The following is a 25,899-nucleotide window of genomic DNA, read 5'->3' as shown; positions in this document are numbered from 1 at the left end:
ACGACGACAGGAAATCAACCTATTTGATAAGCTCCGCATCACTGACAGCGGAGCTAAAAAATCGTTAACAAAAAGGCCGCACGGCAGCAATATTGGATCGTATCACAAAACAAATTGACGTGCATATCTATGACATAGGTAAATGTCCTTGTACCAACTTTGAATAAAATCGGTTGAAACATGTCTGAGTTATGGCTCTGGACATGAAAAAATCGTGATAAAATGGACACCTGGCGGCCATATTGGATCGTATCACAAAACAAATATACGTGCGTATGTATGACATATGAAGTAATCCTTGTACCAAGTTTGAATGAAATCGCTCCAATCATCTCTGAGATATCTGCGTGAACGGACGCACGCGCACGCACTGACATGACCAAACCCATAAGTCCCCCCGAACGGTGTCCATGGGGACTAAAAACCAGGAAAACGTGGACCCTCAAGTGCTTTAATACAGTTCGAGGCGAACCATGGAACAGAAAAGTTGTCTGGGTAAAAAAGAGGGGAGAAAACAGAGCAGTTTGATAATATGGTCATCCAATGCCGATGTTCTTACTTCAGCTAAAATCATCGAGCTTAAAGCCAAAATTAACTTTGCAAATGCCAAACCAGACATTATAGCTATATCAGAGGTTAGCCCAAAGACACGCAATATGGAAAACTAACTTAGCTTAACACGGCATCAATGGATATGAGTGTGAGCATTAAATATCTTGGTGAAGATTGGCAGAGGAATGACCATCTATGTAAATAAGGATTTAGACTTTTCAGTTATCGATATATCTACAATGGTAAATACAGATATCAACGAAGCTATGGTATTAGAAGTGAAAATCTAGAAGAGTGATATTCTATGTTTTTGTTCTATTTATCGAAGCCCAGCTTCTACAATAAGGCCAAAGTAAGTAAATTCTTTGTTTTGCGTCCACTCAAAACCCTAAAAGGTACGCGGGTAAGCGGGTAAAAACACACACAGAAAATTTAAAACAAAATCTGTTTGCCTTTATTGGATAAATTTTTCTCAAACCACATGAATACTCCTGTCACAGTGTGACACACTGTATGCATTTTCATAACAAATGGATCAAAATAAAGTCATTCTTTGACGTTTGCTTTTCTCTTATTAGTTTTAGATTTCTTTCTTGTGCATTCAAAGTGTCCACATGTCAATGCCATTGCACAGCAACTTGACAGCCTCATCAAATTACTTTAATCTGGACAGTTTGAGGAATGGGTACACTATAACAGTATACAGTAGCGGTCTTTTGTCCTCAAGTTCTTGTACGTTTTTTTCAAGTTTCTTATAATGTCTATGCTCTGATGGAATGTCATAGTTTTGCTGAAAGGTGTCTGTTTTGAAAGAAAACACCAAACAGAAATGGTAACTTGTAGCCTCTGCATTCAATTTTAGAAAGATGGGGCATCAGAGAGAAGAAGAAATTGGTGATATATAAATTGACAAAAGTATTCCCTGTAGCTTCCTCGGGACCATCCGTAAAACCAGCACCTTTCTTTCCATCAAATAAAAGAAAGCATTTCGCAATTGTCATTCTCCACACACACTCATCAGACCCAAATTTAGGTGGAAGCTTCACATCTATATTCCTTGCACTTTCAAAGTACCACACCCAGATTGATTGAAAAGATGAAGTATCATGGCATAAATGGAAATATTCTACAGTGGGTCAAAGCATGATTGACAAATACAAAACAGCGAGTAGTCATAAGTGGAGCATCTGAATGGAGAATACGTCACAAGAGGTGTCCCAAAGGGTTCAGTTCTTGGATCAGTACTCTTTCTAATCTACATCAATCATACTGGCGGTGAAATTAGTTCTGAACTCAAAAAATTACTGACAATACCAAGACATATCATCCCCTGCGAAATTGTAGTGATCCTGAAATTCTACAAGCTGATTTGGACAAGCTACAAAAAATGAGTGAACACTGGCGGACGCATATTGGCTACAACAACCCCTTCAATAAATACTCAATGAACAATATTTCACTGGGACGTACAACTGAAGAAAATGACTTGGGCGATCTACTTCATTCTACCTTAAAACCTTCAAGCAAATGTGATAAGTTTGCAAAAAAGCAAACAGAATGTTGATCTCATCAAACGATCATTGTCGATCAAATAAAAAAAATGTCATTCTTCGTCTTTACAAGCAACTTGTGAGACCACAACTCAAAGTCATGCAGTACAAGCTTTGTCACCATGGCTACAAACGGACATAAAAATCTTAGCACGGCAAATAATACCTAAACCCCAACACTACAATTATCAAAATAGACTTAAACAGCTAGGTTTAATGACACTTTAACAAAGAAGAATTCGCGGTGACATGATTCAACTCTAGAATTAGTCATCAAAGGCCATGACCACTGTAACCTTTCACTTGAGTTACCAGCCGACTCGAGAACTTGAGGACACTGTCCCAAACTTCATAAGGTTCCAAGACAAGAAATTTGACCTTTTAATTTAACAATTCTCTAACGGTTAAAAAGCTCAGAACCCCGTAAAGTATATATTTTCTGAAAGACTAGATATAGGGGAACATTTTGGTAACCACAGTGTCACCATTGTTTACATAACTATCACGTGACAAGGTAACTTGCATAACCTTTAAAAAATCGGTTTTCCTATGTTTTGTCTCAATACTTCAAAATATCTGACTCAAACGTGCTGGAATGCAAGCTGTCATTACATTCTTTCAAAGTGTGTCTCAGTTTTTTATATCTTGCTTACCTTTTTTGGAGCACAATTTTAAAGAAATCAACTACGGTTAAATTCACTTCTCTGGAAGTTTTTCTGGCATAAAAACAGTTTAAGAAGGTTTAAAAAAATTCTGAGACACACTTTTGAAGACCCTTACGACAGCTTGCACTCACACAAATTTCAGCAACATATCTCAAAGCATTGAAACAAAACATAGGGAAAACCGATTTTTGAAAGGTTATGCAAATTACCTGTCACGTGATAGTTATGTAAACAATGGTGACACTATGGTTACAAAAGTGTTCCCCTATATCTAGGCTACCCGAAAATATACAATTTACGGGGGTTCTGAGCTTATTAAACACTAGAGAATTGTTAGTTTAAAATGGTCAATTTCTTGTCTTGGAACCTTAAACTAACTGTTCGACTTAACACAAGAAAGTACTTTTTTCAGCAAGAGTTGTGGACACCTGGAATAAATTACCAGCCGATGTCATTAATGCAGAAAGTGTGACCTCCTTCAAGAGCAGCTACGACCGCCTACTACAAGTTTGAACTTTCACAGAGGGATTCTAATATAGGCCTACTTTCCCATACCCAAACTCTACGTACAGGCCTTTCGTTTACAGTACTGATCACTGGTTTATTTTTGTTGCAAGTTAAAATGGACGAACTAACCAATTTGTCGCAAACTTAAAAGACCAGTTAACTAGGATAGGCCTCAACACTTTCCGATTTTTCCGTCTGCCATACTCTCTGAGTCGTGGTACCCAAGTCCAATCGGCAGACTGAATCTCTCTCTGTTCAAGTCCCGATTGCTCGAAATGACCATGTCTTCAAGTTGCCGTGCAAAGGTCTGCTGTTTTTTTAACTTCGATTATTTCCCGCTTTCATCCATTTTTTATCGTGACGACAAAGCCACAACAGGCAAAGCCACAACAGACAGCGAGCGAACGTGAGGCCCTGGCGTGACGCTGAGAGTACTGGGTAAATATATAGAGAGTAATGTTTTACGTCACCGCATGGAATCTGACTGCCGTAAAGGAGTGTTTCGTCGCAAAGTTAAAAGCCACGACTTGTTTTTGCGACAAAATAGCGCCACCAACGGCGAAATTTGAAAGGAAAGTTTGTGTTTTTTTCCGAAAAATTTCCAAAAACCTAGGCGCGCGCGGGCGCAAAACAAAGAATTTACTTACTTTGGCCTAATAAACAACAGCAACATTAATCATCTAATTACCAAGCTTGCAGACAAGCGCTATTCTCACTTAATCATCACATGAGATCTAAATTATAGGAACATTGATTGGCAAATGTGTGATAAGTGAAAACAGTGAAGATTTCAAGTTTCTAGAAGCTGTACATGATAGTTATCTATTTCAACATGTAACTTCGCCGACAAGGGGCATAGGATCAGACAAGCCATCCTTGATTGACCTTGTTCTCTCAAATGATGAGGGTATTGTGACCATGTAGCAATCGAAGCTCCACTAGGTAAGAGTGACCGTGCGATACTGTGTGTTAAACTGAACGTCTCTCACAAAATCAACAACAGTAAAACCCCCAGAAGAAATTATGATAAAGGTGACTATGGGAAACTGAAGGAACTACTGAACGTAGATTGGGAGCAACTACTGAACAGTCATATGGACAATATTGATAGCCAATGGCGGGCATTAAAACAAAAGTGAAAGAAGCGGAAGAGATTGCATCCCCAATGAAACAAAGTACTAACAGGATAAAAGGGCGTGTTCCACTTGTCCATAAAACTGGAGCAAAAATTAAAAGAAAAACCAGACTATGGAGGAATTACTTACAAACCAAGGACCACGAAGTTTTAAGGAATACTGTAAACTGAGAAATAACATAAGAAGACTGACCAGAAAGCTGTTAAAACATATGAGAGCAGCTTAGCTAAACAAGTTGGACAGAACCCAAAGAAATTTTGGAACTATGTCAATACTAAAACAAAAGTAAAGAGTGGAATACCTCATCTATCGAAGAGTGGTGACGAAAAAGGAGATCTGACCATTAATGAAGCTGAAAAAGCTGAGGTTCTTGAGTACCTGAGTAATGGCAATTTGTAATTTGGATGGAAACTTTTGGAAATATCGCCGAACAAAGTTGTAACAAGGGTGCTGTCGGGCGTACGTGGACGCTATAGTCTACGCTGTTTCCGGCCCATCTGCCATAGCTGTGGTGGCGGGGTTAAAATCGTAAAAGTCAAAACCAGCCCGTCAAAGCAGGACTCCCGTCTGAAAACAACACAGCTATGGACCCACAGCTAATACCCGAACACCTTTTCTATTCGGATATCCCCCCCCTCCAAGGATAAGCTCTTTGGGTACATATACATGAGCATATGAAGGAGTAATTTTGATGTATACATTGAAGGAGCCACCGTCCCGTCCAACTTACGACGGTCATGTCGCTCAACTACGAGGTTATCATTTGATAATGACTATATCTACTATAACAGTGACTCGGAGTTTGATAGTTTACTGTTTACAACTCCGCGTGTCAAGAAATTGAAGACAGCTGAAGGGTGTAGTGCATCATCGAGCGAATTTGCTGCAAAATCTACTGTTGAGTCGATGGATTTGTTGCATACCATTGCCAATGAAAATGCTAACCCCGGTGTTTGCAGCGGAAGTAGCCAACCTTTCAGTTTGCAGTGGTCGAGTAGTAATGTTGCTGAACTAATAACTGACTCGAAGTTAGGTAAAAGTAAGAAGAAAAAACTGAAAGATAGCATCCTGAGAAAAAATCCGGAGAAGTTAATTGTTGACTACAGGTCTGAATTTAACCCGGATGGTTCTGTCAACAAGATACCGTGTGATGCCATTTTATTCACTACAGAAGTAACCCTGTGGCAAGATCGTATTAAGCACTACTTTAATGATTTGAACTCCTCAATAAGTGTTTCTAATATTCCAGGTGGCACCCAATATCACATTAATAAGCAAGTAGATGGTGAACAGACTTCATTTATTGCAGTTTCCATTTATAACAGGGGAACAATCATGGTCCAGGGTAGCGCAGCTCATCTCAGACTTTGGATAAAGTCGTTTGATACTTTGATGTCATATGATGGTACAGAAGATAGTGATACAGACCATGATTCAGATGTAGAGGGAGAAATGAAGGCCAAGAGCTATGAATCTGACCCAGAAGTGTCTACAGGGGATATTGGCTCTGTTCGGACATCTACTGTTAAGAGTTCTGTTAACAGCTGTGATATGGAGTCACCGGTAGAGTCGGACTTCACTATCATTCCGGACACGGATGTTACATTGTCTTTCACCAGCAAGAACGTTACCAGCAGTACTTCCAAGCACAACGTTACACGTGAGGCACCACCTGTTAAGGACGTCAACCCAGTAATTGACTCAGATAGTGAGTGGTCATCCTGTTCGGGTGATATACGTGTTCCAAAATCACCTGCTTTTACTGCTTCCAAAATTGTAAAGTCCAGGAACAGACGTGACAAATCTTGTAATTATGTATCATGTAATAAACTCTATAGTGTATTGAAAGTATTGAGGGTATGGTACAAGACTTACAGGGCAGTCTTGTATCAGCAATACAAGAGATTTCCCAGATCAGAGAAGATTACAGAGATGAAATTGTCCGCTTTTCAAATAAAGTCAAAGTGGAAAAGCAAGATTTGACGATGAAGTAAAGTTGTAAATGCACAGAAAGAATGTCTACATTATCAGAAATTGATGCACTTCGTATAGAGGTAAATAATTTGAAAGCAGAAATGAAATGTATGAAAGCTGAATTTCTTTCAAGATGTAACAGAGTAAGTGGTAAAAGTAGTACCTCATTTACTAATGTTTGTCAGAAAGTTGATGTTGCTATTCAATCTGATATGAATGAAATACCAACTGTAAATGGCTTTGTTGATACTGCTGTGCAAACTAATATCCGGCCTGATCCTTTTCATACAGTGCCTAATATTGGTAATGTTGATTCTGCTATTCAAGCAGATATTTCTAAGAATAGCTCTACACCAAGTTATGATGTAAATGTAAGTACTTCAAACAGATTCAGTGTACTTTCTGAATTGGGAGAGTCAGACTCTCCAAGGGTCACTACCAGTGTTCAAACAGAATCAACAAAACCTAGTATGGCCTATCATCATCACAGTGAGAAAAGAAGCTATGCCCATAGTAGTAATGTTCCTTATGAGAATTCTCATTTCAAAGCTCAGAATCAGAGATCAGTTTTGCTTATTACTGATTCAACTGGTAAGTTTATTGATCAGAAACGTATCTTGCCAGGTTCATATGTACATAAAGTGAGGGCTTCAAATTTTCAAGAAGCCAAAGCTGTCCTTGTACAGTACAGTAAACCTGAGATTGTCACTGATGTTATTATCAATCTGGGAACAAATGATATTGCCTCTATTCCACTTGATGATTGCAGGAATATGTTTGATGAGGTCATCAATGAGTGTAATATAAATTTCTGCTCAGCTAATGTTTTTGTAAACAGTATCCTACCAAGATATGATATTGAGATTGAGGATGCTTTATGTGAAATGAATAACCACATGTTAATTGCCTGTCGTAAAATGACATTGACTCATTTGAGCTTTTCAAGAGATGTAATAGAAACTTGTTTAACAGAGATGGGTTACATTTGAATCGCAGTGGTACTGCTGAGCTTGCGATGTCTATCAGAAGAGCTGTGTATGGGAAGACTACCAGAGTTACCATAGGTAACAAAAATAGATGGCATGTACGTAATGTTGATATGCAGTCTGAGAATAACACAATGCAGTTTAGTAGTTAAAACTAGCAGACCAATACCTGTTCATGTGAGCTACAGTCGCTCAAAACGTGTCCCATTTAGAGGCAGAAACACGACCCCTGTGAAAAATGGGAGTGATTTTGTTTATCACAGTGAGAAGCAATCAAATGCAAGAAATATAACACAACATCAGCTGCCTAGCTTGAATAATAACAGATTTAACGATCCTAATATTGAAGGGTCTAATGTCTCAAATTCCTGCTCCAGTGGTTTTAAACTCATGGAATTCCTTACAAAGCAATGCCGCTACACATTCTACTGGCTATGCATGGCCACGTCATGGCTATCCAATAAATGGATCTGTTTACCCAGTAAATATTGGTCAAATATACTCTGGTATATGTGCAGATGGAAATTCTAGCATGCCTTTCATCTGCCAGTCTAGTGTTGATCAAAATAGTAAAGGGACTGTACTTCCCAATCAAAATTATCTACAACAATCTCAAAGTGGAGGCTATACTAACCCAGTAGGCACTCCAAACACTTTTCATGGTTCCACAAGTGTTTCTGTGCCAAGAGGCAATTTTAGAAATGTTTACTTAAATTCCAATGTAACATCTGGAACAGTTGCTCCAGGTGCTAATGTCATGTTTTCAAACCCACAACAGTGTGTTGGTTATAGTGGGTAACTAAATTGAATAAGAACCTTTCTCTGTGTTAATTCACTTCAAATCCATGAGTGAAAAAGGGATGAGGGTGGTACGTATTTTTTCCCCTTCCTTCCTTCCTTCCTTCCCATCTTTTCATCCTTGTCTATATTGTTTTTTTCCCTCTTTCCTTTCCGTGATAAGTTCCAGTATTAGTATAATATTTGTATCATATTGCTGATTTCTCCCAGCCAAAGGTTACTCCTTTGTGCTTTATGGTATGTAATTCAAGTATGGTTGTATCAAAACCTATTATTAACTTAGCATGTTGGAATATTCAAGGTCTTTCTGATAGTAAGATGTCTGACCCCGATTTCCTTGGTAGGGTTATGAAATTTGACATTTTTGGAATTGTTGAATCATGGTCATCTTCTGACCAGTGTATTTCTATTGATGATTACTATTGTTATAATTCTTATAGATCTATGGGTGTTATTGGTCGAAAAACTAGTGGAGGCATTTGTGTATTTATTAAAAACTCCTTACGAGCTGGTGTTATAAATTTACAAAAGAAACATGATTTTGCTGTTTGGCTAAGATTAGATAAGTCATTTTTTAATATCAGTCATGACGTTTTCATTTGCTTTGTCTACTTTCCTCCCGAAAATTCAGGTTACATGTTACGAATGACAAAAAGACAAAAATTGTTACTGATTTTGATCCTTATGAAATGATTGAAAAGGAGTTGCAAACCTATCTGTCTTCTGGTAAAGTCATCATGTTGGGTGACTTCAATGCACGCACAGGTACGTTAGAGGATTTTATTTCTGATCAGCTACCCCAAAATCTGGAAAATGATTATGATGAATCTGTCTTTGCTAGAAAGAACATAGATAATTTGTTAATCCTTATGCCAGGAAGTTAATATCTCTCTGTACAACAAGTAGATTATTAGTTTTAAATGGCCGTGTCAGTGGTGATCTGTTGGGCATGACAACTTGCTATCATAATAATGGTTGTAGCACAGTAGATTATGGTACTGTTAGTCATGGTGTTTTACAGCTGTGTGAATATTTTCACGTAGATTATCCAAGTCATTTATCTGATCACTGTATAATTTCACTTGGTTTTAAGTTACCACATGTTCAATTCAATACACAGTATGACAACCTTCTCAGTGCTTTACCAAACTCTTATATTTGGTCAAATTCGGAACTATTTATTAAGGGATTAAATAATCCAATGGTTAAAAACCACATTAATTTGTTATTAAGTAAGAAATATGATGTTGACATGTGTGGCATTAATTTGTTAGTTGGTGATTTTGTTAAGATCATCCACATGGCATGTAAAAATCTTAAAATGAGAACAAAACAAAAGAAGAGAAAAATCAACAAACCATGGTATGATTACTCGTGTTATGAATTGAAAAGGCAGACTTGTAAGATGGGTAAACTTTTACACAAAAACCCCTATGACCCAGTCATTAGAGGCATATTTTTCCGTTATAAAAAAATGTACACTAAGACTGTAAGACACCGTAAGCGTTCATTTAGAGAAAATATGTTAACAATTATTGCAGATGCTGAAAAGAAAAATCCAAAGAAATTTTGGAAGTCGGTTAATACCCTAAAAAACAAAAATAACTCTGCTAGTGACAGAATTTCTCCTGATGCTTGGTACAACCACTTTAAATCACTTGCACAGAAAGGTTTACATTCTCAACATTTTGATACCAATTTTCAGGCAAAGGTCAAGAAACAGCTTGCTAATGGTTTTAAGTTTTCTTATAATGCAATTCTTGACTCTGATGTTGCTGCCAGTGAAGTGTCAGCTGCAATCAGATCTCTAAAATCAGGGAAAGCCTGTGGTGATGATGCAATTTTAAATGAAATAATTAAAAGTGGTTCTGCCATTTTGATGCCAGCTTTACTTAAGATTTTCAATACTGTGTTGAGTTCTGAACTTTTTCCTACTATTTGGGCCAAAGGACATATAGTGCCTATCCACAAGTCTGGGTCAGAATATGACCCTACAAATTACAGAGGTATTACTTTTAGTAGTTGTATTGGTAAACTTTTTACTGTGATTCTCAATAACAGAGCAAACAAGTTTATTAACGGGAATATTTACTTAATTGTGAACAAATAGGTTTTCAAAAAGGTCATCGCACTTCAGATCACATTTTTGTATTGAAATCTCTTATCAATTACTACAAGCACAAGAGTAGATCTAGACATTTATTTACATGCTTTGTTGACCTCCAGAAAGCTTTTGACAGTGTCTGGCATAGGGATTGTTTATAAGTTATCTAAACAAGGTTTTAGCAGTAAGTTTTTAAATATTATCAAGTCTCTGTATGACAACATTACATCTTGTATCAAGTTACCATCTGGTTTTACTAAATATTTTCATTCACACATTGGTACAGTACCAGACAAGGCTGCAATCTCAGTCCTACATTGTTTAATCTCTTTTGAATGATTTGCCATCTATACTTAACAGAGAATGTATTGATGCTCCATTACTAGTCAATAGAAAACTACCAATACTTATGTTTGCTGATGATATTGTACTTTTATCAACCACAGTGCATGGTTTACAGCATTCACTTCAACTGCTTGAATCTTATTGTAGTAAATGGCAACTTTCAATAAGCCTCAAGAAAACAAAAGTTAGGGTTTTCAATGCTAATTTTAATGCCCACAAATTTAGTATCTTTATCCAAAAGAAAAAATTGGAGATTGTTCCCTCCTATACCTACTTGGGTATTACTTTTACTTCATCTGCGAACTTTAAAAAAGCCAGGTCAGTTTTGAAAAACAAAGCATCGAGGGCGTTGTTCGCTTACATGAAAGCTTTCAACTCTCTCAATGGAACACCAGTTGGGGTTCAATTACATTTATTTGATTCTTTAGTAAAACCTGTGTTGCTTTATGGATCTGAGGTGTGGGGTGCTTACTTATTCAGAAAAGTCAGTGTGGAAAGATTTACAGATTATTTTGCAAAACCTGTCAGTGAATTTGATTTAATTTATATGAAAGCATGTAAACACATTCTTGGCGTTAGTAAAACTGCCAGCATCTATGCTTGTCTTGGTGAACTTGGGCGTTACCCGTTACTGATATCAGTTATTTTGAATGTTATTAAATTTTGGGTTCGCCTTAAGAATGTGTCCAAGGGCAGTTTGCTGTATACTGCATTGAACTCGAAAAAAGCTTACACAAGAAAGGTTTCTCGTGTTTCTTACATTTTGTTGAGTCTGTTCTTCTACTGTGCAATTCTAGCATTTTGAATTGTGAGAAATGTAAACCTTCAACAGTTATCGAACTTGTGAAAAAGTCTTTAAAGTCTAAATTTAAGGAAGCCTGGAAAAATGCCTTGTCAAAAAATAACAAATTAAATGTATACTGTAGTATTAAAAACATGTTTAATGTGAAAAATATCTATCACTTAAGTCTCCATTTCACAGAATTGCTTTGACAAGGGCAAGAATTTCTGATCATACTTTTGCAATAGAAATGGTCATTTTAAAAACATTCCAAGACATCTTAGACTTTGTACCCTTTGTCATTCTGGTGTTGGTGATGAAATCCATTGTATTTTATTATGTCCAAGTAAACCAGCACACACTGTACGAACAATTTACTTAGAAATGATTTTTAACATTCAGAACCAGCTAAAATGCTTTGACAATGATTCTCTTTTTAAGTACTTTTTGTCATGTACTGACAGTTGCATTGTTCATGTTGTTGCAAAATACATGAATGAATTGTTACAGATTTTCAGTCAGAAAGTTTAATTACTTTTGAGCTAATGTGAATGAAGTGAATCTGAAAACTCTTCAGTGTTATACATTTTCTTCCCCTTCTCTTTCTTTCTGAGCCAATGTCATTATTGTGAACACGGCTAATAAATAAATAAATATGCATATACAGGCGATCGCGTGTTGGCCTGACGTGACCTCTATCTTCAAGTCTCCACTGCATCACGGGCAGATCGTCAAAAATGGCTGACCGAGAGTCAGAGACAACGCGCGGGCTTCGCCACGTATCAAGAATCAACAAGCGAGTGTGTGGGTTGAACAGCCATAGTCAAGACACACCTCTGACCACGAATGATTTGCGCGATTGTCTGCGTGCATAATTTAGAGGTTGAGTTACCCTTACCTGCAAGGTATCTGTTGATAGCGACGAAGTAGTGTTACTTCTATATCTCTATATCGGCTGGAAGACGAATACAGTCATATTATTTCTCGCGATTCGATAGTAAGCCTTATAGACAGAAATTGATGCCATCGCGCTACGTGGCATTGGTAATTAATGCGTGGGCGGGGCCGCTTAAGGAAGTACCACCATTAACAGAATTGAGAAACATGCATCAGCTATTAAACATATTATGATTTCCTCAACTAACAGCGTTACAATCTAAATATATCCCTCCCTGTTACAAATGCAGATTGAGTACAATGAATTTGGGGAATTTTACCACTATCCTATACTTGTCATCTTTAAGGTGAAGTACTACGAATTACGTCAAAATTAAGTTGTGGTGTCATTTTCTTGAAACTTTGCACAAATATTCTTGGAAGTTTTGCAAGTGCAAAAATGAAATAAAAAATGGGGTTCACCACGCTTGTTTCCATGGAAACGGACGTTAAAATGGCGTCGTTAGAAATAAATAAAAATGATGTAATTCACTTAAAATAAAGAAAGCAATTATAAAACGCTTAGTAAATGAGTTAATTTTAATAAATACCAAGACTTAAGATCAATATTTATTGAATGTATAGTTTTCATGATGTTTGTGAAGAAATTTTAACATAAGTATCGATTACAAAATGACGATATCGAAATTATATCACTATATAATTTTCGAACTTTCTTCCTGTCGCTTTGAATGGTGTCATTTGACCAAACTTGGCGAATAAACTCCTGACATAATACCATTTAGTTTACACTTTTAATAAAAGGGTGTCACAACGCTACTTTTTACAATATCTCCAGGTGAATGGGTAATTTGCGCCATATAAATGGGAGAGAAATGTTAATTTTTTGCTCATATTGAATAAAAACCAGCTTCCTAGGGGGTCAAAATATGACAAGGTTATAGGTCACATGTATTTCTAAGACACTGGGTCAAAAAATTGGGTAAAAGCGCAATTTCAACAATGACAGGTGATGTTAAATACATGCGCTACAAAATAACCCATTTGCGGCAGGCTGGAGTTATATCTGCGCAGAAACGTTCTAAAGCGTGTGCGCGTCCGAATTCGTCGCCCTTCACCTTAATACGATTTTTCACCCTAAGGGATTCGTGCATCAAAACTTTAACGCGGTCGACAGGTGAACACATAAGAGTAAGACTAAGCCAAAGTAAAAATTTAGGTCATACATGAATTTCATTCCAAAAATGCCTAAAAAGTTGAAAAGACGCATAATAAATAGAGCTATTGTCACGAACACACAGAATTTTTTGCTATGACAACATGATGATTATGTTAGTGTTAAAAGTAGATCACGATTTCTAACTTTGTTATGTATTACAACATGTAGTTTGCAATTTGCACCCAAGACAAAATCTATTCAAGGAAAGTTTCCTGAACTGAATATGCGGGCATTTATTGTGTCATCGTTTCATTTAACTGATAATCATCAATCATTATCGTTGAGTGAATGTAAACGTCGAGAAATTTTAATAATTTGTTTTCATATCAACAAACAATTAAACTGAAGTTCCATTTACTAACTTTAACATCCTGGGTTCGAGAACCACAAAAATGAAATGAAAGATATCGTCCTTGACCACTGCAAACACTTTGGAGATACGTATCATACAGTTATACATGATCAGTATCACACAAACACGCATACACACACACACTCTCTCTCTCTCTCCCTCTGTCTCTCTCTCTCACTCACTCTCTCTCTCTCTCTCTCTCTCTCTCTCTCTCTCTTCTCTCTCTCTCTCTCTCTCTCTCTCTCTCCTACCCACAGAGAATGAGATAAAATAGATACAACAGCTGTCCCCTTACTCTTCCCGCCTTTTCTGCACTCAGCATCTTTCATTTCACTTCACCGTACAGCTCTCATGGGGGTCTGCGTCAAAAACATTGCCGTAAACAGGCTTTGGGGTATAAAGATATTCCTTCAAGATTCCTTCCCTTTCACCGCAATGGTTTGGCCCAAACCCATTAACATCGCTGATGATGGCAGACGTGTGCTGACATGGATTTAGGGCGAACAATTGTTTTATTCATAGTCAAGTGAGTCAGAAGTATTTAAAGTTCATCTCAGAATCCATGTGGCTCCTAGAATGTCATAGTAAAAGTTACTGACAAGCATGGCTTCATGTAGAGAATTTTAAGGATTTGTTCTGCCATAAACAAATCACATAAAGACGAACAAAAAAGCTGTTTCGCAACATGATACGTCAAGGATATTTTGATGACTCGGAACACTTGAGGGAATTTTCACCAGTCTGTGCAAGAACACTGATCTTCACACGATGTATATTCGTAGCTGCATGTATGTTTCTCATTTGCAGGAAGATGGATATTTTGTTTATCAATGACTATCGCCACGCAAATATTTTTGCTGTAGTGACCTACATATCGATACTGATGAGATATTAATTTTTTTATCAGAGGAAACACACGTGGATACGAATAATTTCTCAGCAGAACTTTCAAGGTTAGCTAGCATCTTACAGATGCTTTCAAGACTTTATTTCATCGCGCAGTAAGAATTGTATAATAAGCAAAACTCCCGCACGAGTATCACCATATGATTTTGATTACATTTTAAAATCGAATATCGGTACTGTTTGTTGACTTAAATGATGCAATTCGCGATAGTAGTTGATACAGCAACATAATCATATATGAAAGGTAACATCAGGTCTGAGTCGTAAAATAAATTGGAGATTTTTAAACATTCATGAAAGACCAGCTTCAGTAGCTCATTTCACTGCACGGACCAAATGCAAAATTATTGTTTGTTTGTCTTGTTATATTCAAAGAGAGTTAATGTAGATATGTGTAAGGGTCATTGCGCAGAATTTCTAGTTTACAGTCTAACCCTAAACTTTCGAAACGGGTTAACAGTGTCAATGGGCGGAGGAGCTTTTTGCCATATTTTGTTAGAATCGGGAAGCTTCTTTGAAAAACTATTCCCTCCAGAAATTTCCTCGTAGGCTCTGAAAAGAGGAGCTTTTCAAAGTTCTCTTATGTTTCATACCTTTCGCTGATTCTTCTTAAATCTGAATTGCATACTTAACTTTGCGAAACCATTTGGCATATCGCTATTTTGTCTTCGTTCTCCGCGGCTTAAAACCTCAATGTGAATGGAGAGATTTTGCGAACAATGTGACGCTCGACCGTTGTACGACTCAGATTTTACTTGCCACTATGGCGGTAAATTTGATGCTTGGGGAACCCAGAACTCAACATATGTCTTTAACCCTCCCGTCTGAGCGCCAAAGTCAATATTTGTCGCCTTGATAGAATATATCCAAGTCAATTTTTTTCAGATTTTTTGATAAAAAACGCTAGCCAATGAAATGTTATGTCCATTTGCTCCAAAATTATAAAACAAATACAGAAAAAATCATAAAAATTTGTAACATGTTGCATTGAAATTTTTTTTTCGGGGGGGAGGGGGATTACAGCCCTCAAAGGGTCATTTTAGCGGTTGGGTCGGGTTGCCAAAAAGACGTCTCCGCGGCGCGGTTATCTGTATCCTCTCTGTAGACGCAGAGAAAACAAATAAGATAAGCTTACAGAATCACCAATACCATTGATAGCTAGACATTTATCACGTCACTCGCCCTTTCTTCCAATTCAGATCACTTAGCTTAGTACTATCTTATTGCCACTCACCGATCATGCTGTTGAAATTGGACTCTTTTGCTGCGCATGCGTTTTAGCGTCTGGTATAGTATAAGTCATGTGTCTGGGGCCGCAGAGATACATCCTCGAACAGGAAACTTTATACGTCATGTCCTTTTGTCAAAATTTGGGCGTAGTTGCGTGCGCTTTAGATCATAAATAAATAATTATTTGTAATATCGAATACAATATTATACCATACCATATCCTAAACTTATATCTCAAATAATAGTCTCTCATGTATATGGTTATCGTATTAATTAACGCTGTCCCTAAACTTGTCAACCTGATGATCAATTTCAAAGAGCAATAATTTTCTCTCATAAATACTTTAACCCTTTGAATGCTGTAATTTTTCCCACCAACATTTTAGTGCAACATTTTACCAATTACATGTATTATGATTTTTTTTTTGTAATTGCTTTGATAATTTTGGACCAAATTGACATCATGTTCTATGGCTACAGTTTTTTATCAAAATTAAGGCAAAAATCTGAAAAAAATGATTGGAGTATGTTTTATTGAGGTGACAAAAATTGAATCTGGCACTCAAAGGGTTAAAAACCTGCTTGATTTAGATCTCTGAAACAAGTCCCATGCTTCTGTGACGTTTCTGGATGTGTAAACGTCTTTGTAAAAGTTCTTAATTAGTTGTGCCTTTTAATTGTTGTGTTTACGTTAAATTATAGTATCGAGTAGAGTACTCCTTCGCACATGCACTTAAGAGGTCAGTAGACATATCCGATGACATGACTGGACTGCATTCCAATGCGTCTCTTTGTCTTAGAGTGTGTAGTAATTTATCACTTCTTCTGACAGTTGTTTTTGCCAACGTGGCAGTATTAGTATTAAGATGATATTAAGTAGGGATGTTAATATGCAGATTATGCAATCATAATGAGCAAGATATTGTATGTCATTGGCTTAAGACTTTGTTCATGTGCAAAAGTAGCTTCTGATTGGCAGTGTTTTGTGTGATTTTGTTGAGTAAGCATCGGGCGCTATTCCATGCAAAGGGGAAGGATGCTGTTATGCCCAGCAGTAGTAGCAGAGATCTCTCAGCTCTGGTTTTAGAGTTTTGTAAGCTGATAGAACGGGGTTGCTGATAGAACGGAGTTGCTGTATGTGTACGAGACGTCTCAGACGTTTCGGCGGCAAGGCTTGCAGATATCCTGAGCAGCTGCTGACTTAGCCTCGAGGGGCTTCAGCATTGATCCAGAGGCCAGTGTGCAGACAGCCAACCCCACTGAGACCAGGTTCCAGTTAAGCGAGCAGAGGGGTAAGTCCAGTAAGGACTTGATTAATGGCTGTATGCTGCTCGTTCCTGTTCCCAGAGTATCACCTTAAACTCTGGTGTTGCTGCTCTAGCCTTGCTAGACTGTCTTAACAGAAAGACAGTTCGTTCCAGTACTCCGTTGCTGTCGAATAGTTCCAGTGGGCATACTTGGCATTCCAGACATTCATTCCCTGCTGAGTGGAGCTACGTACGATCCTGAGTAAAGTAAGCAGAGAGTTTAGAGAGCAGAGAGTTTAGCAGTAAAGCTGTCGCTTTAGATCCAGTTAACTGTTGCTGTAATTCCTGTTGAATGCTGTATTTAACCATTAAAGAATATAAGCCGAATGGCAGAGAGCTGTAATACACGACTTCCAGTGTTTTATTGGCCTGGGTTGGGCACAGGGAAGCCAGGAAGGACAAACAAACAAATAAACCAACAAATAAATAAATAAATAAACAAAAACGATACAAACATACAAGGAGGCATACAAATACATAAATAACAAAATAACATACACACAAACATAAACATGAACAATATCAAGAATAAATAAACATACAAACAGATAAACATCTATTCATATTTATATTCTGTCTATCTATCTATCTCTATCTATCTATCTATCTATTATCTATCTATCTATCTATCTATCTATCTATCTATCTATATATATATATATATATATATATATATATATATATATATATATATATATATATGTATATAAAAGAGACAACAGCATATGGAAAAAAAGACTGAAATAATTGACTGAACCGCTCATGCCACATATTCTACCACGGCGGTATCATTAGATAGATAGATAGACAGATAGACAGATAGACAGATAGATAGATAGATAGATAGATTGATACATTTGATATGGAATATATATATATATATATATATATATATATATATATATATATATATATATATATATATATATATATACTGAATTATTCAATTTATATTCCACTTTATGTTTTACCATTATGTGTCTTATTGTGGTGCGTTTATATACAAATGGAGATTAAAGCTATAATATTCTTTGACAGCCAATGGATGCTACTATAGGCCCTAGAGCAAAATTCACTCGTTGACAACTGCAAGCTATTGGTATATATAGTCTGCGTTGCCAAGCCAAGTGTTTCGACATGGTCAATATCCATACTTGAGCAAGGAAATCGAAGGTATTATTATTCTAGCCTTGGGTCAAGTAGGTCAAACTAAGTTAGGCACCACCTTTATGCCCTATATTGTCTATCGGTCCTTCGGTATACATTTTTCTTTCTCGATACTCGAGTATTTTACCATGTCCAATTGTTTGTTTGTAAAATTGAGATAAAATGGAACCGCAGCGTTTGTGAGGAGCTGTTACTGATTTTTAAAGTTGTCCCCAAATCTGTTGTTTAAAATTGAAAAAAAAACTACAGAAATAGCGATGGATTAATGAAGAAACAGTATAAAGTAAAAGTAAATGTGAAGTAAATGTGAAATCTCATAGTCCACCACTTGAGGGCGCCTTTCTTTGCCAAGTCGATCAACACATTGACCCAAAATGACCCCCTGTCACACATACAACACCACCGCTGCAATATCCTCGCCATATTGGCAATGTGTACAACTGCAAGAACTTCGAAGATGTTATGAGTAATTCTCGCGGGAACGCACGTTTTGATGCCAACACACAGAAACTTCATGCGCATAGCCAGTTTTCAAAGGTTTTGACATTGTGACAGCGTCAGTTTGATTTTGGGTAAGTGTTAAATTAGTCGATTTGCCACCAGACCAATAACGCAATGGCGGCAAAATGAATTTCTCGGCTACACTTCCTGGTCTGAAGTAAGTACGTTGAGTCAATCATGCTAACGGTCGATCGTTACTGTGTTTCACCGGTGCCCTACGCGACGCTGCGTAAACAGCTAGCTGTTGAGCTTATAACCTTGCATAATGCCGCACGGGGCTTCCTATCGCTGCAATTCCGTATTAAACCCGCAAGTTCCCCCGACGACTTTTGCTGCAGTGCAGCGGGGAGCTATAGGGAAAGGTTGGAGCCACCTTTCTCTGCCACACAAACTTGTTGGGAAAGGTCTTGGCTTGGACCACAACCGTTTAGGACAGATAGTGCCAAAGGAACTTGAGCAAGGCAGCGTACACCCAAGTAGTCAAGCGTGCCAGCGTTTTTTCCAGAGTACCAAGTCACTGTACGGTGTCGGTGTACCGTATATATACCTTTTGGGGTGGACCATTTGATATTGCGGCTGGGGGGGGGGGGGGGCGCTTGAAAGATCGACTCTGGAGCATTATTTTTTCTTCTCCCTGCTTCACCTGGAATCTCTTTTTTTTCAGTTTCTATTTGAAAGCCCCAATAGCTGCGAATAGACGATTTCCGCTGATTGCGAGATCTCGCGAGACTTTAATACATGCCCGTAGAAACAGGTTTCCAGCTTAGTAATACAAGTCAAACTTTGTATGGAACTAGAAAAAGTGCAGAACTGAGCAAAGGTTGCAACTTCATATATTTTATGCAGTGTTTAACGTAATTAGCGACTTGTCCTGTTTTACGCAGTTTGTCCTGTGTTGCGAGAACGCGTCCACTGCGAACCACATATTCTCGCGATATCTCGGAATGTCACGCGCGGTTCGGAACATGGTCAATTGTATGCATTATTTTCATTATTTTATTTTCAAAGCAAAGTTGGTCCATGTATATGTGCTAACTCAAGGACTTGTATAGAAGTATCACTGCTTACTAATTTGGACCTTGCCTACATGTTTTAAGAGGTTAAATAATAAACAGTTGTCGTACTCATAAAATGGCATTCCATGGAAAAGTACAAAAAAAGTATTTCCTGCACATACACATCATGATCATACCAGAAACAAGCATGATGCCATTTACTTTGAATGCACAACACACGATGGCAAACATTTTGTTGTTTAATTGTTATTTTGTCTGCCATATCATTAGTTTTTGAAAATGGAGGGAAATCTCAAATTATGTTAAAAAATTTGAATTTACATGCCACCTTCGACACTTATGTTATGCACTTTAACGAGTCTTATTCAAAGAACACTCTTGGAAACTTGAGATTACAGTAATTTTAATATTGGTTTATTACACACTCTCAGCTACTAGGGCTTTAACAGATGTATCCTACAACATGCTTTGAAAGGCAAAATAAATCATAAATTAAGGATATCATCAAGACATCCAAAAGTAGATCTATTCGTCCAACCCTTGTTACATTGTATTGTACATGTTGTGCTTAAAGTTGTTAGAAATTGAAAAAGAGTCTCAAAACGTTCAATATTGGGGTGAGTGTGCAAACCACTTTCTGTGTGCCATAACAAATACTTTGGATGTCAAACCTGGCACTTTATTGTAAAGAACAACTATGGACACAGGTTATCCAGTGCAGGCTATGTGGATAAGTTGAATATTGAGAATTCAAGATATTTTCAAGTGTAAGAATGAGAAACTATAGCAGAAGCACATTAAATAAATAGTGCTACAAAAATTTCAAATTGAAACACTGGGCACAAGTAAAACAACAGTAAACATGTGAGTTAAAATATTAATCAAATCAGGGCATTAACGAAATGAAATGTAAAAGTGGCCAAAGGGTGTGCCGAAAAATAAATATGTTAAAAAAATGGTGTACCTGAAGGGCATGTTGAAAATGAAAGATAGTATAAAATAGGGCGCCGGGGGGGGGGGGGGGGGGGGGGGGGCATGCCAAAAATTTTAAGTAAAGTTAGTCTGAAAGTAACTGTCTGTGCATTATATTTTACTTTATATCTACTGGCAACCTTTTCCATTTTTCCTGCCATCCTTGGATGGATTTTTTTTTCAAAGGTAACCTCCTGGAATCTTTTTTCCCCCCCCCCAATCTTCCAAGCCCCTCCCCCCCCCAACATCAAATGGTCCACCCCTCAGAGCGTCCCCCTTCTGTCACACACTTATAGATGACGTTTGTATCACTCTTAAATGTATGAAATTTTATTTCTTATCTGACCGCTTTAGTATGGAGAAAAAGATTGTGACGAGAATTTGTGACAGGTTGTGATATATGAGTTCTAGTTTTAGCTACATATTAACCCAATACCAAGCACTGCTGAATGTAGCGAGTGCCCTGGCTCAGTAACGGCCATTACTGATAATTGTCAGGGAAAGAACAAACTGGCTGTTCTTTGGACTTTAACCCTTTCACCACCATGGTTTGTCCCAAATCCATTGTTTTCTATGGTAAAGTTGGACCTGTATACAGGGAACTGGGGGTGAAAGGGTTAATACCTCACGCCAGGCTTGAGTGCCTCATTGTCGAAAACAACCAGACTGCCGCCATATTGTGTTCACAAGCAAGTAGTGGTACAATAGGTTTCAACTTCTGTTTTTGTCAAAGTTGATGGAAACAAAATGGATTAACGTACTTATAAAATCAAAAAGAGTATTACATTTCTTTTAATGTACAAATGTAATCATACTTGGTCAAAATTTTAAGAAAAATATTATTTAAAGCTCAAGACAACATTGTTTAATTGTCCTGATTTCAGTAATCTATGCCCTCTCTGGCCTATCGGTATCCCAAAGCTACCTTGCAATTTGGAGAAACCAAAACGTTGGATACCAGTAGATCCCTAAAACCCTGGTAAGTGCAGTGGTTCATAACATTCATATTCTTGGCAGAATGCAGGACCATTTTTGACATTTCCCCTCCTTCACCACTGCACTGAGAGTGACAACAATCAGTGTGTGTTATTTCCTTCACACAAGACAGCGTTTTGCCTCAGTTTCATTCGTACCTCAATCTCTTTACTAACAAGATGACAGTATGAATAATATTACCCCTCTAAAAACTGTAATTTTTACCCACCAAAATTTTAGTGAAGCATTTTTCCAATTTTTATGAATTTTTCTGTATTTTTTTGATGATTCTAGATCAAAAGGACACAACGTTTTACTGGCTATAATGTTTGATCAAAATCTTGGGAAACATATGAAAGAATTCTCTGAAACTGAAAAAAATTGTATGCATTATATTTTTTAAAAGGTGACAATAATTGACTTTGGCACTCAAAGGGTTAACAATGCTGTAACTACTCATATATGCTAATGTAGTTCGGAACAAACGGCAAAGATTAAGAACAGTGAATAGACCTATTCATCAGCGAGTACTTGGAGAACTGGTCAAATGTCCTGAATGGAAACAGTCCATTCTAGGGCTGGAGGATGTAGCTGGTGTTGTGAAATGTGGACAGCAGTCAGTAACTGGTTGCAGACATTTCATATCAGACCGTCTGGTCGATCTGTGTCTAAAAATTAGAAAGCTCCCCATAGCAACCAGACATGTTTTGACAGGTACACATATGTGCATGTATGTGAGTGGCACATTTTGTTGGAATGAATACTAGACTGAGACCTTTAAAATTATACAGACGCTTGTGAAAATTCCTTGGAGGAGAGGCATCTTGTCAGAAAAGAAAACGAGAAAATCTGATCGTTTTCTGTGTTCAATGTGGCACTAGGTCAAATAGACAATATATTGAAAGTTGAATTAGCCTTGCCTTTTCTGTATATTTCACATCAAGCAATTCAATGTTTTTGGGTATTATGTGCAACAAAAGTGAAAGACTTATTTTTTGCTCAAACTTTCCTCTTGAAACTGTCAACTTTTCTCTTACCAAATCAAGAATAAATGTCAGGGTTACTGTGGAAAGTTTGGTATTGAGAAACAAATAACCAAATATTTTACCAATATTTGAAATTCAAAATGGCCGCTACTCATGTGTTAACTCGATAGGGAGGAATAGAAACTTCAATTTTCAAAAAACTAAGATGGTGAAAATTTTTCTTATTTTCGAGAGCGTTAAAATGAGTGCTCACAAATGGTAGATCAATAAAGATTTATAAAAGTTTGAGAGTTCCCAACCACATTCTACCTCACAAATTAGCATGTACAGCTTACCATGAGTTGCACATTTTATAATTGAAATCTGTATCTGTAGCACATCGTTGTAAGTAAGAGGTATGCTTCTGCTGTTTACAAATGATTTCCCAGGCATTAGAGTGAGATGTCAGAAGAAATGACAAATATAAATAGACACACAGTTTTTCATTATGTGGCAGCAACATTCTTGTGTTGATATTGACCTACTGTGTACTTTCTGGTATGGGTCAATATAACCTGTTAACAACCCCCCCCCTTCCTGTAAATGGGTCTACATTGATAACAATTGGTTTGGGTCAAACGTGGATCAAACCATGTTGGTGATAGGGTGAGGTTGTATAAACTTTGAATTGATAATTTGAACACCCCCACCATTTCACATTACATGTATCAATCCTCATTATTGAGTAATCAGGCTTGTACCAATCCTCACTTGGGAAGAATTTGTAAGTCATCGGAGTGAAGAGTAATTACTCTTTTGTTTTCTTCCACAAGGTACAATGGCTCCCGCTGTTTTGCTCATAAATGAACGATGGGGCTCGCCGTTGGATGGTGGACCTGCAGCGGCAACACGGATGATTGTTCGCATCCTACACGCCATGGGATTGTCCGTGTACTGTACTTTCCTTGAGAGCACTCGTGAAATTGAAAAAGAGGCAGCAACCATGGGCGTTGATAGGATCGTGACCCCTGACCCAAAAGGGCGTTTACGTTTCAGGCGTCCTCATCCTGATTGGGTGTTTGCATACGAAGTATATTACCCCGACGTGAGCGAACTGAAAGATGTGAAAATTATCCTCGGTTTTGGGCTCAATACATCGGATGCAGCTTTAAGAATCTGGAAAAATGAATTCCAAAGTGCCGGATATTTCCTCGTGAACTGTTGGTCCATGGCCGACTCAACACCGAAGACTCTGGGATATAACTGGGAAGAGTTTTTCCAGCGCTGCAAGTGGCTTGTCCAAGAGAGCAAGGAAGCTGACGCTATATTTTCCGTTGGTCCCAAAGCCTACGACTACTTCCAGCCAAGATACCAGAATCTTCACAACGTCAGCCATTTCCAGCTCATGCCAATGCCCGAATGCAAAATCCTGACTCAGGGGCGTGAGGAAGTAAAAGACGGTGACGAGATTAAGATTCTGTCGTATCTGCAGTGTGGAGACATGAGAGAGATCGAAGGTCACATTGCCCTGGCGCAGTCTGTCAATCAAGCTGTTAGCACAATTTACGATGGCAACGCCGTCCTCCCGAAATGGCACATCATCGGCGTAGCCTCCGAAATGGAAGACAAGGTCATAGAAGCATTGGAGCCACACGCAACGGCAATCACTATCATTCCACGACCGATGCTGGAAAACTTCGAAACAGAGCTGCGTTCTTCAGATCTCGTTCTGATTCCTCCAATTTCAGCGTATTCTCTCCAGTTTGCTCTCAACTCCATGGCAGCGGGTGTGCCTGTTATCATTCCACGAGACTCCGACAGCCACGCCCTCGTCGCGGATAAATTCGCCGACTTCCAGTCTGATGTGTGCGTTGACATTGAAGAAAATGCAGATGCCATGGCGGAGAAGATCATGTACGTGTTGCTGAACTTGACGGAGTCCAAGGCTAAAGCTCTCAAATTGGCCGAGGCCATTCAGGAGGCAAGCAAGAGTGACATGCCGAAAGTAAACGAAGATTTTGTCAAGCGCGTCCTTACTACATTCATCGTGGATATGCCCTACCAGATGGAATGGGTTTCGTCTCTCAGCTCAGGTAATGTACCGTCTAATGTAAACAGGCCGATGTATGTGCAGTGAAACCTAATTTTGGGGAATTGTCTGAACAGACCTGCTTAGATATAAAATTATTTTCAGTCTGTCAATGTCACCACTACAAACAAGTGTTTTCAATCAGATCTAGGACAGTCACCCCCTGTATATTATCCGCCATGCACTCGCCAAACCCTAGCCTTCCTAGTCATGGATTTGACATGATTGGGTTGTGCATTTCCGGGGGATACCCTTCAGTGCTTTTTTGTTGTGTGTTTATATGTCAGTCTTCACAGTATTTATGCTATGATTTTAAGGCTGTGATGGGTACAGACAATATGAAAAGATCAATGTCACCCTGTGTCTATATTCTGCATCAATAATGAGGACCATCAGCGACAATGCCTACTTTATGACTGCTAAACTCTTTGCAAATGTACTGCAGTCTCTCACCAATTTTTACCTAAGTTCGGAATATTAATTCAAAACTGTTACAAGCCTACAGTTGCAATTGGTGTTACAATATCGTGGGTTCCATATGTACAAGAGTAAAATGATTCTAGTACAAATGCAACTGCAACGAACAGATGCAAGAATGTCAAAATGTACCAAGATGCATCTCTTGTGATTGCCACATGTGATATTTGACCGACAAGTGATGTGCTTGTAACCTACATTTGACACAAAACTAACATTTGACATTTGACCTACACTGTGACATTATGTACTGACACCGATGGTGTGCTTCTTCCTTAGAAACAGCTGCCGCTAGCAACGAGTTAGCGCAGAGAATGGATCAGAAGTGGAAACAGAGCAGAAACCCATGTGAGTACTGTGATTGTCATTGGCATATGTGTTTGACTACTGTACGGCTTTGTGGTTAGGGCAAGACAAAATAAAATTTG

At 38.0% G+C, this 25,899-nt stretch overlaps 2 protein-coding genes across 3 annotated transcripts in view; one reads left to right on the top strand and one right to left on the bottom strand.

The window, feature by feature from the left end:
- Nucleotides 1-12,361, bottom strand: part of LOC139130162 (uncharacterized) — an 82,116-nt gene extending 69,755 nt beyond the window's left edge. Inside the window, exon 1 of the mRNA XM_070695895.1 lies at nt 12,297-12,361. The gene's annotated coding sequence lies outside the window, so the exon portion shown is untranslated. The remainder of the gene's footprint in view (nt 1-12,296) is intronic.
- Nucleotides 12,362-18,847: 6,486 nt separating this feature from the next.
- Nucleotides 18,848-25,899, top strand: part of LOC139130155 (uncharacterized) — a 13,445-nt gene continuing 6,393 nt past the window's right edge. Inside the window, exons 1-3 of one of the 2 annotated variants that reach the window (XM_070695887.1) lie at nt 18,848-19,048; nt 23,739-24,998; nt 25,757-25,819. In XM_070695887.1, coding sequence (XP_070551988.1) covers nt 23,744-24,998; nt 25,757-25,819 — 1,318 coding nt within the window. In that variant the 5' untranslated portion in view covers nt 18,848-19,048; nt 23,739-23,743. Of the gene's footprint in view, nt 19,049-23,738; nt 24,999-25,750; nt 25,820-25,899 lie in introns of both variants that reach the window. The other variant, XM_070695886.1, reaches the window with a different exon arrangement.

Source organism: Ptychodera flava, chromosome 3 (genome assembly GCF_041260155.1).
Source record: "Ptychodera flava strain L36383 chromosome 3, AS_Pfla_20210202, whole genome shotgun sequence".
NCBI classification, from domain to species: Eukaryota; Metazoa; Hemichordata; class Enteropneusta; family Ptychoderidae; genus Ptychodera; species Ptychodera flava.
The sequence above is the reverse complement of the archived record's forward strand: the minus strand, read 5'-3'. Positions and strand labels throughout refer to the sequence as shown.